The sequence below is a fragment of the Glandiceps talaboti genome, chromosome 13 (assembly GCF_964340395.1).
Source record: "Glandiceps talaboti chromosome 13, keGlaTala1.1, whole genome shotgun sequence".
Taxonomy (NCBI): domain Eukaryota; kingdom Metazoa; phylum Hemichordata; class Enteropneusta; family Spengelidae; genus Glandiceps; species Glandiceps talaboti.
Genome location: NC_135561.1, coordinates 10,141,972 through 10,158,406, shown reverse-complemented (window position 1 = coordinate 10,158,406; position 16,435 = coordinate 10,141,972). Strand labels below are relative to the sequence as shown.

Here is a 16,435-nt window from a genome sequence, read left to right as displayed (position 1 = left end):
TCCAATAAAGCAATACAAAGTTGAGTGTTATTTTCCTGGCTGTATCTTGTATGTCCCCGCTAAAAGCTTGAACTAATTTGTTTAAACTTAAACAAAGCCTACATCTAATTAGAACAAATAACTAACATTGAAATGTTATCACACGACAAGGAAGGCGATTCGTATTTGCAGATTTGTATATACTAGCATACTCAGTCAGAGTTTTTACATGAGAGTATGTTTTAACACATTTTAATAGGGAGAAATTTTAGAGTGAAGACAACAATTACTGTATAAAAAGTTCTAGTACCTGGTCCTATAATAAATGAATACATAAATAAATAAATATGAAACTTAGGAAAGATACTTGCATATAGACACTTACTAATCTAAGGGGTGAGATCAATAATTCAATGTAGTATAAAAACAACTAAAATTATTTTACTTTGGGAGGGGGAGGGGGAGGGGGCGGGGGTTTGACCCAGTTTAGGTCTCATCCTACAAAATTGATTTCACTTTTTATGGATGTAAATTGTTTTGTACCCCTATTATACAAATATTTCTTTAAAAAATGCCAAATTGAGAAATGGAAGAATTTTGCACTAAAATAAAATAAAGGATCCCCAAAAGACCTATTTTTTCCTCACTGCATACTCACTTAGCACTACATACTTCTACATACCGATTTGGAATTGACATGTGGTTTGAAGCAATTTGCGATTTTGACCAATTTACTTAGATGGGTGGTGGGGGTGGTGAGGGGTTAAGTATAAGAATTTAGCTTTTTATCTTAGTAGTACATTAAACTATTAATCTAACACCTAAGCATAGATGGGTTTATGCATATAAATACATATATATCAATACCTTAGGGCCTTAGTGTTAATTACCAATGAAAACAACTCGCCTAAAGTTGTAGTCAGCCCAAAGAAAACAGTCCGATACTCACCAAAAGTTCTGGAATCTGAGACTGAAGTGTTGGATACATAAACATCATTATTGGTGAGTCGTCATTTTCAGGTCTGTTGTTTTTATGAACAGAAACTTTGATGCAGAGTCCCAGATCTTGTAGTAATGGTACCAAGTCAACAATCTGGTGATGAGAAACAGTTGGATAAAGAATAAATGTCATCAAATATTTACCAAAATAGTAAGTCCTGACAACAATTTTGTCCTTGGTTCGTACGTATGAGATCATTTCTTCTGCCGTAAATCATGTAAATTTGAGCTCATAAACAAAAGTTTGTTTGATTATCCTTATTGGTGAAACCCTGAGATATATGTGATATATGTGACTATGTGAATCATATGACTGTTGTTCTTTAATATGTATGCTGAAGAAACTTACAGAACTCAGTGAACAGACGTGTTATATGGCAGTTACATAGCACACTAAACTCTTAAAAAATGCTTGTATTCTACATCTCCATCTATGCTAAATCTCACATTGATGTGTATCAGGTTGCTAAACCAGAACAAATCTGTTGAAATGAAAGTCAACCTTTGTTAATCATGCCTCTATGTGCATATCTGTAATTTCCTTTGTTTTTTTGTTCTGTTACACCTTCGCATGGGTCAGTGGCCTTGAAAACACAATAATAATCTACCAGTAACTATAACTGAAAAGACCTACCTGATCAGCTGGCATCAGTGTACTCAGTTTCTGTTGAATAGATTCCATTGTCCAGACTGGTGTACCCTCACCAAATTCAGCCACGTTTGCTTTGTTAGTATTTGGAGTATCATCAAGCAGTGTATTGAGAATCTTTACAAACCACGGAATTTCAAATATGACTGGCTTTTCGTCAACATCTTTAAAGAATAGTACTTTCCCCTAGAGAAGATATAAGTAGGTAAATGTATACAAAGACACAAAGAAGGAAATTACAAATTATACGACAAAAATGGGAAAATGTGACTTCAAGCCATTTACATGAAATTGTTTTTTTTATAATCCATGCTTTGTACCTCCTTCCAAACTTTTTTTTTTTTTTTTTAAATTTTATTGAGTTATATTTTATTACTTTTCTCTTACCTGTCTTATGTCTGTCCCTCCCTTTGTCTCTCTGTCTATAGATGTGTTTATCAGTCTCCCATCCTGTCTCAAATTCTCTCAAAATCACCTCTATGACAAAGCTGTCTTGTGAACTTCAAACCATGATGTCATCATGCATGTGATGAACTAATATTATCATGTGATCAACATGTGATCACTGATCCATACATCAATACTTACCATCATGTGTAATATTTCTAATATCTTTTCAGGCACATTGACTGTATGAAGTTCCATCTGTTTATTCCAACCTCCAAAGAAAAAATCTTGATCTGTTAAAGGAAGTATTTTCTTAGACGTTTTCTGTGGCACACTCAGAAAGGATTCAGCTTCATCTACAAATTCCTTAGAAAATTTGACATGCTGTGGAAATACTCGGTCAATTTTTTTCTTGATTTTGATAAGATCATCATGTAGCTTGTCAATTCCCTGTAGAAAGAGTATAAAATTTAATTTTAAATTAATAACACACACACACTACCAGGTATATACTTTGAACCCAAAAGGCAATAACACATAAGATCATGACTTCTTTGTTAAGTCAATGTCATGGAAACACTTCCTCTTTCTTCATCCCTCCCTTTCTCTCTACCACTTCTCTTTTTCTCCTCTGCCATCCCTTCCTCATCTCCCTCTTTCCTTCACTGATCTTACGCTATAGCTCCCTTTAATTCCCTTGATTCTCTTTCTTGCTTCAATTCTCTCAATCCTTCCCTCTTTTTGTCCCCCCCCCCTTTCCTCTCCCTTCACACTTTTATCTCTCCTTCTCCTCTTCTTTGAATACACTTTTTTATTTTATCCTTCACTCCCTCCTTCAGGCATCTATTTTCCCATACTTTCTTCAATAGTACCACCCCCACCCCCCCCGCACCCTTTTTTTTCTTTAACACTCTTTAGCCTCTCCCTCCCATCTCATGCACCCACACCCCTCTCCTTACCTCCCCAGACACAGTATTGACAGCATACACATCAATGTCATTACAGTGTTCAGATGATATCAATACATTCTGTATTCTACTGTACAGCATCTGGACTGAGAACATCGGATCATCAATGTCACTATAATAAAACAATATTTGTATATCACACAAAGAGAAAAAATTACAGAGAAAGTGGATTGCTGAACAAACAATATCTTCATTGACAACCTGATTATGAATTACTTCTTCTTTCCAATATTGAGAAAGAGTGAGCAAACGTAATGTTTTACTGTTAAATGGACTATTCTTTTCTATTCTTTCTCGAGAGAAAGAGACAGCCAGCCAGACAGCCAGCCAGCCAGACAGACAGACAGACAGGAAGTTCACAAGGCTGGCAGACAACATGAGGGGCAGCCAGACAGACAGACAGCAAGACAGACAGAGACAGACATACAGCCAGACAGCCAGCCCAGACAGACAGACAGACAGGAACTTCACAAGACTGGCAGACGGTATGAGTGGCAGCCAGACAGACAGTCAGACAGACAGACAGACAGACAGCCAGCCAGATGGAAAGAGACTGTCAGACAGTCAGACAGTCAGACAGACAGCCAGACAGGAAGCTCACAAGACTGGCAGACAACATAAGGGGCAGCCAGACAGACAGACAGACAGCTAGTCAGATGATTATTTAAATTAGCAAATAAAGGTCAACATTTTGACTAACTTTTCTATGATGTCTCGTTTCTTTGTTAACTTCAATCTCCAAGCAGCCATCTTACTCTTGATATCACTGGTAAGTTTTGTTACTTTGCCAGAGTCAACCTTGCCTTGATGAGTGCCAACTATCACAAAGAAACAACGAGGACTCTACCAAAATAAATATTAAAAAAATATAAATATTATATATAACATACATAGTCATCCTGAACAGCATTAATGCACTGGTTGCTTTGAAACTGGAATGACTTGTAATAAAAAAAGAAGCAAAACTATTTGAAGTAATGAAATGTTATCATCAATTGCCAAGAAATGTTGTGAAGTGATGATATTCAAAGTCAACTACAGTACTGATTGATTCTGGCCCATAGTTTCCATTCACAAATTTGCTGTTGAATAGCACTCCTAGTGGCCATTTAATGCAATCTTTTGTCTTTCCATAGGAATGCAGCAACAGATTATTTTACCTGAACTAATACACTTCCCATTGTCTGTGCACATTTGTCAGCTGCTTGTTGATCATCGAGGTCAAAGGTCAGCAAGTAGACACAACGTTCACTGGTAAACAAATCAAGAACAGTCTGTGAAGAAAATAGAAACACATGACATCACAAAAACATTCACACAAGTCATGTATTTGAATATCTGCAGTGATTTTCTATTAGTATTATTATTATGTATTGGTCCAAGAAATAAACTCAGTCCAAATACGACAATTGAAGTTAAAATAAGTGGGTGGGAGTACATCAAAATGTTGGCAAAATGTAAGGTAGAAATTAAAGATGTCTTGACCAGTCACTATAATCTTCTGATGATCTTTATCAAAACCGACATTTTGGCAACGCAACAGTTGCCTTCTTCAGAGTATTAAAACTAATAGATAAAAATGGATAAATTCCAAAGTTACAAACTTCTAAAAATAAAAACATGATAAAATGATCTATCATTGTTGTCTCATAATCTAGACAACAGCTCAACAAAACCTGGTGAAATTTGCACATACATAACCACATGTTTATAAAAGTGACGCCATATTTTCAAAACTGATGCCAATGAATAAGTATACAATTCAACTGAAAGATAAATTATGAATAGCACATGAATGAATTTTGTATCTTACCACAATTTACATAATGTGTATAATCTATTTCAACTAGTGATTATATTCTATTCATGCCATTTTATCACATTGGTAATATGACAGAAGCCCATGACATGTAGGGTACTTCAATCGACAAAGAGCTAACTACTATCAAACATACCGGTAGTTGGGTAAAGACTTTTAGTTTGTGGATATCTTAGTTTGCCAAAAGTGCATTTTCTGTAAACCAAATTACCAGTTAAGTGTTTGAGTTTTTGAAGCTTTTATCAACATAAAAAAATTGAGGTTTCAATTTAAAGCAAAATATTCCATACCTTGCTTTTCACCTCTAATACAGTGTATGTGATTGGTGTATCCTTGATCAGCTGACTCTTAGGTACCCAATCAAGATACAGATTGCACATTTTACCCTGCTCTCCTGACGTGAAGTTCATCTTGTTGAGAAATTCTCTTTTGATTCCACTACCAACGTCCATCATCACCATCTTGTAAGCTGGATATGTTTTTGTTTTATCAGCTGGTGTTTGTGTTCGTGACGAAAATAGATGGGTTATTAGCAGACGGATGACATAAATTTATTCACATATTTTTGGCAGGCTGATTACTATACCTATAGTCATCAGCTGTAAACAGTTGTAGTGGTAATATGAATGGAAAGTGGTATTAATAATTTATTTTGGATTATAAATTGAAAAGGAACACCATTCCAGGAAAGTGACATTTTGATAAATTATACACGGGTTCTTAAGTCTCATTTCATGATTTTACATCACCTACATTTACTTGAGATTTATGAGAAACCTCAAGTTGATCTTTGTGCCTTGTTAGGGTATCTTTACTGTGAGCCACATTGCATCATGGGAGTCAGCAGAAATATTCATGATTGAACAATGAATATTCATGAGATGTTTTACTTTTACATTGAAGGGAATAAGCAATTTACAGACATGAATACATGTCATTGTATTGCATCTTGAAAAGCTTTAATGTGAAATAGGTGAAACTTTGGTACACAGAATATGCTGTGCTAGATTTAGTGGGATTTTAAGAAGTGATCTCACCTGCATAGTAGTCCCCTACAAACTTAGGTACATCAACATGTCTTGGTTCAAGTGAGTCCTTCATTGGGGTATGTACAGGACATCCTTTGACGTTTAAATTCAAAAGACGGCTTGCTCCTACTGGTATGGAAGATACAGATGACCCAACAACTGACAAGTACTGTAGTTTAGGACAGTGTTTCAGGAGTGCTATGACAGAACGCTCTGTTAAATTACGACAACCACTGAAGATCACCTGTTAGTTCAAAAAGAAAAATATGAAATTTATCATGTTGTTTGTGTTTGTTAAGTTTTTTTTTTCATTTATGTGTATATTTCATTTTCTTTTCTTTTCTTTTTCCAGGAAAGCAGTTAAATTTCCTGAAAAATGTTAATATAAGTGTGTTTTATACTATTGTACTGCACTGCATTGTGGTATCGTACTACAGTATCATATCATAAATTTGCTGTATTGCATTGTATTGTATTGCATTACATTATGTTTAGAACATGAACTGATAAGTTTCAGTGCTATAGGTATGGTGCGATGTGTGTGTGTGTGTGTGTGTGTGTGTGGACGACTTAAACTCAAAAACTGCTAGACTGATTGCCTTATATTTGATGGGGACATTAGTTTTGGTGTCTAGGTGGGAAAGTATTCAAAGCAAAATGATTGCATCACTAGGTGTGTGATTTGGGTAAAAAGTCATTTTTGGACAAAAACTGGGCAGATTGGTCTGACATTTGGTCAGAACATTCTTAGGGGTGTGTAGCTTAAGATTTGTTCATATGATGATTCCATCAGTAATATGCAAATTAGGGCTAATTGTGTCTTTTTGGTCAAAAATCTTTAATTCCAAAGCTACTTGGCATATTGGGCTGTCATTTAAAGGGGATGCATTGGGTGTGTATAGATGAAGAAATATTAAGCATATAATGATTTCATCAGCAATATGCAAGTTGAGTGTAAAAATGTGAATTTTGGTCAAAAACTTATATCTTCAAAAAGTAGTTGGTCAATGAAACTGAAATTTGATGAGATGTTTCTAGCACTAGCAGTGTTAGTCTGCAGATTTTGTTCAAAACATTTTGACACAACTGGCTCTAGCAACCATGACCACGCCCACAGCAACAGTCAAACGATGGTGTATTGCACAAAGATAATAGCAAGGATTCTTTGACAAGTGAACATTTAAAAAAGTGCATGTAAATATGCCTTGCAACAAGACCACTCCAATAGCAACAGCCAAACAAATGTACATAGTGTAAAGATAACAAATGATTAATAGACAAGTGAATAAACATTTAAAAATGCATGTAAATGTGCCTAGCAACAAGACCACACTCATAGCACCAGCCAAATCATTATGCATATTGCAAAGATAATAAATGATTAATAGACAAGTGAATAAACATTTTAAAATGTATGTAAATGTGCCTAGCAACAAGACCACACTCATAGCAACAGCCAAATCATTATGCATATTGCAAAGATAACAATATGGATTAAGAGACAAATGAATGAACATACAAAAAATACATGCAAACATGTCTAGCAACAAGACCACACCCATAGCAACACCTAAATGATCATGTAGATGTATATTGCAAAGATAAAAACAGGGCTGGATAGGAAACTGGATAATCATTCAGCAAATGAACACATATCCATAGCATAGATCTGCACAGGGATAAATATTTGTAAAAAACTGCACAGTTGTGCTATAACGCCATTGATGTTATTTTTTTTCTTCAAAAGTTACATTGTATCATGACCGTCAGCTGGCATTGTTAAAACTGTTGATTGCATACATTAGTAGGGACTTCCTCATTATGTTTTATACATATAATGATCCCTAAAGTCCTACTGAACACCTTCAGTGATCAGTTGTGCAAAATTACCATTTATTATCTTTATAGCAGGTTTGAGTTCAGCCACTTTCAAGTGATGGTTTTGTTTCAGTAAGAGTGCCTTTTGATTGTAATAGTGTAATAAGTATGACCAAACTCAATATAAAAACGCATAAAACTAATTTGTGTTCCTTTACATAATTTGCAAAATTGTGTTTATTATTTATTTAATGATGATATATATGAATTATATATGTTGTTTTCTCCTTCACTTCTAGGTAAATTTTTTTTCTTCTAATTATTACAACCCACACCACCAGTAAAGCATTCTCTGCATGTACCACAATCATCTATAGCATCCATATCAAGTGTAAAGGTATATTGTTTCATTTTCTAATTGACCACATTAGAAAGGCCACATGCTAGTCTTGTAAATAAACCAATAGAAACAGTATACTTTTACACTTGATATGAATGATATAAACCAGTGTAGCACATAGAGAGAGTGCTTTACTTCAGTGTTATCCTTGTATTATTACTATTCATATTATGAGAGAAACTGTATTTTTACTATTATAAAAACTAAACTTACAGTTTCTAGATTTGGACAGCTCTGAGAGATCCATTCAACGGCAATATCAGTAATATTAACACATCCATGCATTATCAAGGTATACATATTACCCTTGCCAGACCAGTTATCTAACCAGGTCTTTATCACCATGTCTGTAGTTTGTTCTAATCCATACAAACTCATTTTGCTTTTAGTACTTGCATCAGGCATACCAGTCTTGGCTAAGGTCTGCAAAGAAATATAGTAATTCATTAGATGGTGATGATGATGATGATGATGATGATGATGATAATGGTGGTGGTGGTGGTGGTGGTGGTGGATGTGGTGATGATGATGATGGTGGTGGTGGTGATAGTGATGATGGTGATGATGATGATGATGGTGGTGGTGATGGTGATGACGATGGTGGTGGTGGTGATGATGGTGGTGGTGATGGTGGTGGTGGTGATGATGATGATGATGGTGGTGGTGGTGATAGTGATGATGGTGGTGATGATGATGATGATGATGATGATGATGGTGGTGGTGATGGTGGCAGTAGTGGTGGTGATGGTGATGACGATGGTGGTGGTGGTGGCGATGGTGGTGGTGGTGATGGTGGTGGTAGTGGTGGTGGTGATGATGATTATAATGTCGATGACGACGATGATGATGATAATGATGATACCATTGGTTTTACAACAAGTATCCAATTATCCCAATCTTGGGTTATTCGTCAATGAAACACTGAAAGAAATCTCAGAAGATTTCCAGATCTCTTCACATGCATGTAGTGAAAATTTACCTAGGACAATGTACACTGACCCATTGCTTTTTTGTAGGTCTTTTAAAGAACAAAACATACACACCCACATGTACCTATTTCAATATGCACCATGTCATACATACATGTACATGCATCAAGGCATTAAATGGTCTTTTATCCCCTTCAGGGTATAAAAATACAAACGGTTATCCCAATCAAAATAATTATTTCAATCAAAGTACGTGTTTATCCCAATCTGGAAAATATATCCAGATCAGCAATCATTCTGGATTGAATTCCCTAGCCTGATTGCTTGTATGTACAATCAGTTCACTGTGCTAAAGTGTGCCCTCTTAGCTAATTTGACATGCCACTGATGCACACATCTTCTAGTGACGCACAAATATTTGGTGTTACCCTATCTCTCACGATATGGTGACTCACAAGAAATGCCAGTTTTTATCATTTTGACTCACAACAACAAAATCTGGCTATCATTAGAGAGCACACTGCTGTGCTTCATTCTTGCTTTGTTTCTCACCTTAAATTTACCAATAGGGAAGTGAGTTGTAATGTCAGCTCCTAGTTTTGACAGTAAGTCGGATCGTGTAAAGTCCACTGTAAAGAGAAAGAGAAGCGATAACAATTGCTATAATACTGACACACATATATGACATAATGAAAGACATTGATCTGTTTTGTTAATAGTCCTACATGTAGTTTGTAGATGTGGTAATCATTGAATACACAACTATTGTTGGGCTAACTTCTTGGCCAAGCATTAGAAATAGCGCTACTAGTGGCCAGACTGATTAATCTTTTGTTTTTCATATGTAGTATTGTTCATACATGTAACATATGTCATCATACATATACAAACATTATATCTGTATAGTTATAAGTCTGTGTACAGTTTCTACTGTACAATATATGCACTAAAATGACTTTTAACTTATATTGCAATTCAACTGTTTAAAAAAATGTTTACGTCAAAGCCCATCACAATTCTTGATTCTCATTATGTGAGAATATTACATCTATCTCATATCATTAACAACTTCTCACCAGCTCTAAAGAAGAAACATGTGACAAGAATATTTTGTTTGAGAGCTACAGTAGGTATATTTTGTATAATATTACATTAACCACACCCAGATTTCCCTGCACATATTTTATGGTACAAAATATACGCAATTGTTAGAAGAGTCTGATCCCTTCATCTGTTACTGCTTGGATTCTAAAACGTTAACACATCGAGTACAAACAAATCTCACCTCTTTTTTCTGCCTTTTTTTTCAATCTACTTGTAAGTTTTCCTTTTCGTACTATTAAGTCTCTTGCTGAGAAAGGTAGACTCTTTGGTTGATCCTCATCAGGCATATCTTCCACCACCACCATCTGTTGTTGTTGTTGTTGTTGTTGTTGTTGTTGTTCCAATTGTACAGGCACTGAACTGAATTGAATTTTTTGAGTTTTTGGCTTTTTTGAAACAAGTGATAAAGCAGGAGGAGGAGGAGGTGGCGGAATATTTGACACCTCTTCATAATCGTTTTGAAAGTCTTGTGGTTCTTCAAGACTGAAATCTGAATTACTTTCATACTGCTCATAGTCAAGTGTCCTCCTTAATGGTTGTGCCTTAACTTTACTCTTCCTCAGCAGTGCCTCAGTCTTTCTCAGCGGTGCCGCAGTCTTTTTCTTCAGGGGCAAAGCATTATTTAACTTTGCACTTAATTCATATGTATCATTCAATTGCTCATTCAATGTAGATGTATGAAGATCAAGGTCAAGGTCTTGATCTGGGTACAAATCAGCCGCATCCATGGGTACCTGTGCCTTTTTCTTTGAAGGGGGAGGCCCCTTCTTTTTCATTTTCTTGGACATGATTACATTTGATGGACACCTGAAACACAAGTAAGAAGAAGAAACTAAATGAATGTTATGAGACTGTATCATACATTGTCAGGATTGTCCTTATCACCCCTCCCCCTTTTTTTTTGCAAACTGTAGCCATACCACAGGGAACAGGAAGAATAAATAATTATTTTCTTGTGATTTTCCAGATTTGTAATATTATTTTCTTATTTTCTCTAAGCTTTTATTTCAAATAAACTTTTTGATAATGCCACCATAACTATTGTTTCCTCTGACTATTTTTCCCCTATTTCTTACCATTCTCACTGTCTTATTCAAATTTACCAACACATTACAAAGTGAGTGTAAACATATACTAACCCTACCATCATGGTAGTACACATTAACGTAATGTGTTATTTGGGCACATAGCCTGAGAGTTTGTTCTAGGATTAGCAATGTACTGATCAATGCAAAGTTGGTATATTCTGATAAGACAGTGGTAATGTTAGGACATTGGAAAAAAGAAATAGTCAGAGGAAATGATATTTATTATGGCAATATCAAAAAAATTATTTAAGATAAAAGCTTAGAGAAAATAAGGAAATAATATTAGAAATCTCAAAAATTGCAAGAAAAAAAAAAATTTATTCTTTTTGTTCCCTGTGGGCATACTGTAGGATAGTGGGGTGAAAGCAAAGCAAAATAATCCCACCTATTCTTGCCAAAAGATAAGTATAATTAATGCTGAAAAGAGCATACTACTGAACAAATCAATTAAAATTAGTCTTCAAATGCCACCACGAAAATAATTATTCCCTCGCCAATTATAGCAGTAACACCCCCCCCCCCCCCCGTAAGGAATAGTCTAATCCACCATCTTATTAGGCAATATATTATATGCAAACATTTACATGTACATATCGACTTTGACCATCTCAATAATGGACGAGTATAAAGTTGGCGTCAGATTCAGATTCAGCTAGCGTCATATTGAGCGTCAGATTCAGCGTCAGATAGCCTCAGATCCGAAGACACTTGACGGACTCAAACATACCTGAAATAATACTGTTGAGACTACAGGGAAAGATTCCGCTTCACAGCCTTTTGATGGAAGTTGGAATGTCTCTGCTTGCACAATTTTTATTTGGGAAAAATATGTGAAATAGAGTTGAAATACTTGCAACCGAGACATTAGCCCCATCTACACGTAGGTCGTCCTACCTGAGGCAGTCCCAAATCCTACCTGAGGTAGGATAGATTTGTGTCTACACGTAGGAAGGTTACAGCGTAGATGTCGCGCGTTCCATCCTGACAGTACTATAGGACGAAGTCAGGAGGGTTTCAGGAAACCTCTCAAAGGTGTCCTAAGTCAGGACGGTTTCAGGACAGGTTCAGGATGCGTTTGCATCTACACGCGCTTCAAACTATCCTGAATCCTACCTCAGGTAGGATTTTTAGTGCCGTGTAGATGGGGCTATTGATAGCCCCAAGTTCAGCCACTGTATGTTCGTTGGTTGATATGTTTTGCCAATAATGTACATGGTGTCAGTAAAAGCCGGGAGTAAAAGCTAAGTTTACGTATGTAATATGTTGTCATTTTTAAAAATTTGAATTTAAAATTTAAAAATTGTGCAAGCAGAGACATTCCATCTCCCATCAAAAGGTTGTGAAGCAGAATCTTTCCGTGTAGTCTCAACGGTATTATTTCAGTTTTGATTGAGTCCGGCCGTCGGGTATCTTCGAATCTGAGGCTATCTGACGCTGAATCTGACGCTCAATATGACGCTAGCTGAATCTGAATCTGACGCCAACTTTATACTCGTCAATATTTATCCGTTGGCTGATGATCGCTGAGGAAGTGATAGCGGTTTGAGGAAAGAAGGGAAGTTCTTCCCAGCTAACCACACCAGAACGAAACCCCCATAAATAGTTGATTAGTCTGGCCATCCCATTACGTAACATGCGTAATGTCCAAGCCTATCCATAACATGATGATCGCAGAAGCGTGTGAAACTCTTTGAGCATAGACCCTCCACCGTGGAGGGTCTATGCTTTGAGTTATAATTTTTGATTATGCTTTGCTTTTACTGTTGCATTGAGAACTGTTCTCTCCAGACAAACATCTTCATTAATAGTATCAATATATATATATATATAATATCAGATTACAACGTCTTGTTTCATGGAAGTACATTGTACGACCATTTTCCATGGTACAAAACACACAGTCGCTTGCGCTTGTGGGCTAACTATAAACAATGCATTTATTTAATTATAAAGGCATTAAATTCATGATTCAACGATTTATTACAGGGAAAGTAGCTATTTTATCAACGTTCTGTTCTAAAACATTGACATTTATCATTGGATTCAATATTGGCCAATGAAAGATCCATTCATGATCCATGTGAAGTACAATGCGCCGTTTGAATGCGATCCCATGACGTCAAACTGCCATGATCAAGCAAAGTGCTTACTAATACCATACCAGTTATCTACGACGTACATCGTAGCAAGCTTCTCTGTAAACTTACCTCTATCTCGTCAAGAAATCGCAGATCGCAGTCACGTTCGACGTCGATTGAACTACTCCCTTTTCGACATTATGGTCTGTAATCTTGGTGACATAGTACCGCAATCCGGGATATTTCATTAAGTAACAATCGTTACTGGTACACGTTGCTACGTCGCCATCTTGCATCTAAACATTTTCTTCGAGGGTTAAAGGTCATGTTTGATCGTGACATGCTTAGTTTGTTTATATGTGTCTGGCACTATGACAGTCTAGTAGATGCTAGATGTTTGCTTACTCATTTCGAACAATAAAGACGTTTTAGTGAAACGAATAAGTGTCGTTGTTTTACATTTATATGGGAGGTCATGATCACGTCATACAAGACCACTTTCATTTTCATTTGAAGGGCGCCCTCCTGTACTGTACTGTACTGTACTGTACTGTACTGTACTGTACTGTACTGTACTGTACTGTACTGTACTGTACTGTACTGCGCCACACATATATATAAAGCAATCATCAGAAGTAATTAAATACGTATATACCTGAGCGAGTGAAGTATGGTTGTACCCGGCATGGAGTTAGAAGGATTCTATTATTCTGCCGACATGCTAGCCTATTTTTTTTTATTTTTGTAAAAAAAAAAGCGTTTTTGAAGAGATTTCAGTGTTTTTGTTTTAGTTCCTTTCATTTCAAAAGACTCGGTTGTAACATGATATTGATAACTGAAAAATGAAATCATAATTATCACAAACTGGAAAACATTAGCATATCAATTGTTAAAAAATATTTATTTATTTATTTATTTATTTATTTATTTATTTTATTAAATTAATTTATGCATTTATTCGTTTGTTTGTTTTTTTGTTTACTAATATATTTTTTTCTTTGTTTTGCCATTTGATTGCCTTGTTTGTCTGTCTGTTTCCACGATGACTGGCACTGCAAGTTATTTGTACTAAATTTGGAACAAAATCGTATGTTTGTATCTACAAATTACTTTTATTTTCATGTCAAGGGCGCCCTCTAAGCTTAAATACACCACGCCATACTCGCGCAAAGAACTGAGATGTAGAAAAATTTAAAAAGCGAGTGAGTAATTTGTTATACTACAGTATTCCATTTTTAACATATTTATGAAGATGTTTTGTGTGCTTTTGTTTTTTTTCCACATAAGCTTACCATGTTTACGTTTCAAACGAGTTACATTTATATAAATATAATAAAACAATTTTAATGTGTTAAAACCAACACAATTATGTACCAATCGATGTGTCTGAAAACATTTATAAGCTTACAGACTTATCCGTCTGTTTGCGTACCGTATACCGTTCCAGCAAACTTAACCCGTCAAAGTCGACGTCACGAATCTTACTCGGATCGGGCCATTGAGAATGCGTGGTTTGCTTTATGTCGCGCGTATCAATACTATCATCACATCATGGCGTTAGCCCTGCTTACAGGCGGTGCACGAGTCTATATTGCTGACTTGACTCTAATTGTCAGAATCGAGTCCCGAATTAATTCGTATGCAAGCAGGACTAGTATGGCGTCTGTACTTCGACTCGTTCTCAGTTCCTAGCTTCACTCATTTTTCAACAGATTATTTAAAAAAAAAAGTAATTATAAGTATAACGTAGTATTCTCTCACAATGATATGATAACATATTAGGGACAATAGCCGACATTAATTCCGTGAGTAATTGATCATTCATGATACATAGTATACATCATAAGCGCAGATGCTCATGAACTTGCTCTCATCAGTTTGACCACTCTGTGACTCTATATCCACGAGAACTTGCGCAAGAGCCAAAATATGAATAACAATTCTATGATGAAGCCTTTTTCGATTTGTGTACATCGGGTGACCTTCTTTTACACACTGTAAATGTACACTGATAAGGCTTATCACGGAAGGAAAGGTCTCCACCAAATCCAATAATTTTACAGTTAGACTGTAATACGTTGTGTTGTTCATCAGCCTTATCAGGCTTCTTAATGAGTGCTGGGACTTAGCGTAGCACGCATGTCTGTATCTTACTATCTAACAGTGAGCCCAAAAGGGAGGCACATGACAGAGAGTCATGGGGTACATTAACGTTGCTGGTGAAGCATTATGAGTAATAATGTGTACCCAAAATACAAACACTAACAAGACGCTATAAGGTGTAAAAAAAAATTAATGACAAGTATAAAAGTTTACATATCTGCCAGAAATGGTTAGATTATGATATGTAAGCATTTAGGTGCAATATGATAAAGTTCCCATGAAATTCAAAGATGTAGGCCTATGAACCTCACAAGTACAATCATATGTGTACAACAGTTTTGTCATCAAATTTCAATCGCAAACATGGTAACTTGTCACTGAAAAGGAAAAACATCTTCCCTTACTTTAAATTTCGTTGTAAGATATTAAAGTTAGCCTAGTCTAGTTCTTATAGTATCGTTACGATTTACACCTCCACTCAAAGTATAGTCAAAGTCATAACGTTACTCTAGAAGTCCGGCTGAGATGTATAAGATGCAATTTAAAATTCATCCACAGTCACCCACACAGTCATTAACACCATGCCTTTGTTAATTAAATCACAAATTCTAACCAATATCACAGTCCCTCATAAAATCACCGTTTATTGGGACAGTTATGTAATGTCCAATATGGTTTGTCAGTTCAGGACTTATGATGCTACGCTAAGTTACATCACTACAACAGTTGTGGTTAGTTGACTGGACGAACAACGTTTGGTGCTGATTAAGGGAGTTTGACTAGACATGGTTTTGTTAGAGACCACACTAGCTACACCAATATCAACTTGAAGCTGAAATTTTGTCTCAAGTGAAAATTATTTCTTAGAAAAAAAACCTCCTCTCACTGTCCCTCAGGCTTACTGGAACCGTTCTCAAGCTTTTGTTTGGCATGTTAATGCTTTATACTGGGAAGTAATTTGTTTTGTCTGATGGAATTTTTCACGACGATAAAATCAATTTATTTGTGTAAAATTAAAAGTTTTATCAAATACAATGAAAACAGGCCCGCGCTGGTCGACGTTTGGTCCAGTCACGTCATGCCAGT

General features: G+C 35.9%; 1 protein-coding gene across 1 annotated transcript; it reads right to left on the bottom strand.

The window, feature by feature from the left end:
- Positions 1 to 265: 265 nt before the first annotated feature.
- Positions 266 to 10,868, bottom strand: LOC144444212 (uncharacterized). The gene is made up of 12 exons (XM_078133629.1): positions 10,262 to 10,868; positions 9,529 to 9,605; positions 8,261 to 8,470; positions 5,839 to 6,073; positions 5,092 to 5,294; positions 4,143 to 4,256; positions 3,683 to 3,825; positions 2,974 to 3,094; positions 2,216 to 2,464; positions 1,613 to 1,813; positions 929 to 1,072; positions 266 to 295 (listed from the first exon to the last, which is right to left on the bottom strand). The coding sequence occupies exons 1-12, from the start codon at positions 10,866 to 10,868 to the stop codon at positions 266 to 268; spliced, it is 2,334 nt and encodes a 777-aa protein (XP_077989755.1).
- Between the last annotated feature and the right edge of the window lie 5,567 nt (positions 10,869 to 16,435).

Coding starts and splice junctions, on each gene's coding strand:
- LOC144444212 (XM_078133629.1), bottom strand. CDS start 10,868: ATGTCCAAGAAAATGAAAAAGAAGGGGCCTCCCCCTTCAAAGAAAAAG. Junction 5,295..5,838: donor TGTAGGGGACTACTATGCAG/GTGAGATCACTT, acceptor CACAAACACCAG/CTGATAAAACAAAAACATAT. Junction 2,465..2,973: donor TCAATACTGTGTCTGGGGAG/GTAAGGAGAGGG, acceptor CTCTTTCTACAG/GGAATTGACAAGCTACATGA.